The sequence below is a fragment of the Plasmodium reichenowi genome, chromosome 8, assembly GCF_001601855.1.
Source record: "Plasmodium reichenowi strain SY57 chromosome 8, whole genome shotgun sequence".
Lineage (NCBI taxonomy): Eukaryota > Apicomplexa > Aconoidasida > Haemosporida > Plasmodiidae > Plasmodium > Plasmodium reichenowi.
The window spans coordinates 564,753-567,266 of NC_033653.1; the positions used below are offsets into that span (position 1 = coordinate 564,753).

At 14.7% G+C, this 2,514-nt stretch overlaps 1 protein-coding gene across 1 annotated transcript; it reads right to left on the reverse strand.

Moving 5' to 3' along the window:
- Positions 1–713: 713 nt before the first annotated feature.
- Positions 714–1,971, reverse strand: PRSY57_0815000 (ubiquitin; the record flags this gene model as incomplete). The annotated part of the gene is made up of 2 exons (XM_020114720.1): positions 714–766; positions 912–1,971. 2 exons carry the CDS (start codon positions 1,969–1,971, stop codon positions 714–716), a joined length of 1,113 nt encoding a protein of 370 aa, XP_019970560.1.
- Between the last annotated feature and the right edge of the window lie 543 nt (positions 1,972–2,514).

The following is a 2,514-nucleotide window of genomic DNA, read 5'->3' on the forward strand; positions in this document are numbered from 1 at the left end:
ATTATATTAATTTATTTTATAAAAATAAAAAAATAATAAATAAAAAAAAAAAAAAAAAAAAAAAAAAAAAAAAAAAACATATAATAAATATATTATATATATATATAATATATATGTCATATAATAATATATATATATATTATATATATATATATATATATATAACTAACATTTTTATATTTTCATATTTTCATATTTTCATATTTTCATATTTTCGTATTTTCTTATTTTCTTATTTTCTTATTTTCATATTTTCATATTTTCATACTTTTTAATTTTTATATTTTATTAATAAATTATATGTTACTAAAAAAAAAAAAAAAAAAAAAAATTAACAACTGTTGTATATTTATTTTACAAAAATATTTAAGAAACTATATGGCTTTTCTTCATTTTAAACAAAAAAATAAATAAATAAATAAATGAATAAATAAATAATATATGAATATCTAAAAATGAATAGATAATATATCCTTATAATAAGTAAAAATGATCTAATTTAATTTATATTTTTCCTTATTTCAAGAAAGGAAAAATAAAAATAAAATATATACATATATATATATATATATATATAACTAACCTTATGTAGGAATAATAAAAGCGTATTTATTATAAATATATACAAATAAATTAAAAAAAAAAAAAAAAAAGGAAAAAAAAATTTGTAATATATATATTTATATATATATATCTCTTTTTGTCCTGATATTTTATTGACACATCAAAATTTGTTGATAAGATGCAGACAAAATATTTGTAAAGCCTACGAATAAAATATATGAAATAGAAGGAAATTATATAAACGTATATATTAATTATTTAACATATATATATATATATATATATATATATTGATTTATTGATTTATTTATTTATTTATTTATTATTTTTTTTCCTTTTAATGATACCTGAAAAAAGGATATTATTTGGAACAAGAAAAAAGAGAAAGTGTGAAAATTTATAAAAAGGTTTAAATGGAGATATTAGAAATAAAATAGATAAATATAAAAAGAATTTTTTTATATGATTTGGATAGTCTGCATATTTATATAGAATATAAAAAAAGATGGAGAATTTTATGATTGTTGTAATATCACCCATGTAATAATATTGGAATAATTGTTTGATACGTTTTGTTAAATTATTACTCATTAAAGGATAATCTACTTCTAATCGTAATAATAATTTTTTTTTATCTATATGCTTTAATTTATTAATTTCTTTTTTAATTTTATGTAAATTAATATTATTATTTTTTAATGTTTTTTCAAATTCTTGATCAAAAGATTTAAATGATTCAAGAATATCATCATTTTTTAAAATATATTTTTTGTTCTCTAATATATGAGACAGTTTTTTGTATTCATTTAATAATGTTAAATAAGCGTAATAAGTTAACTTGTTTTTTAAATATGTTATACGCTTATTACTTTTGATATATTCATTATTATATAAAGATGATGATGAGGATACATCATTCCTTTTGTTTGTATTGTTATCATCATCTTTTTGAAGAAACAAATGTGGTAATATAGTTATTAATTGTAAATTAAGAATTTTTATTTGTTTATCTTTAATTATATTTTGTATTGTTATGTTATTTTCTAATTTTTTGTTATCATATAATATTTCTTGTAATGTTAAAGGTATACCATAGATTTCTTCTATCTTCTTCTTTATGTTTTTAATACAATCCTTTTCTTCCATAGATAAAAAAAAACTTTTACAAAATATATTTGACTTATCATGATAATTTATCATTATATTACATTTATTCTCTTTAGTATTATTCTTAGATATTTGTTTATTTTGATTTATAGATACATTATTTCGTATTGTACTCAACATATGTCTATAATTTATTCGTTGGTTTTTATAATTGTGTAATCTTATGCCATTACAAATATGTATAAAAAATAAAACATAAAAAAAAATTATAAATAAACAAATATGTACTTTCTTTATCATCTTATATAAGGCCTATTTTGTTCTTATTTTATATGTTTATATATTATTTAAATTTAAAGAGGAAAGATGGATGTTCTTCTTTTTATTCAAAATAAAAAAAAATTATTAAACAAATAAATAAATATATATATATATATATATATATATATATATATATATATATATTGTGGTTATATTTATGTGTGTATATTTTATTTATATTTCTATCCTCCTTCCTCATATTTTCTTGTTTTAGTAATACATTAAAAGACCCTTTTAAATATGTTAGAAGATCCTTGGCATATTGTAATAACTATATGGGGAAATAAAAATATACTAATTTAGAAAAATTAAAATATAAATATATAAATAATTAAATAAATAAATAAATAAATGAATAAATAAATAAATAAATAAATAAATATATATATATATATATATATATATATATATATATATATATATATATATAGTTACATACCAACTTGGGCATTTATTGTTATATATATGATTCATAATAAATTATCACACTTTAATATTTTATCATGAAATTCTCATAAACTA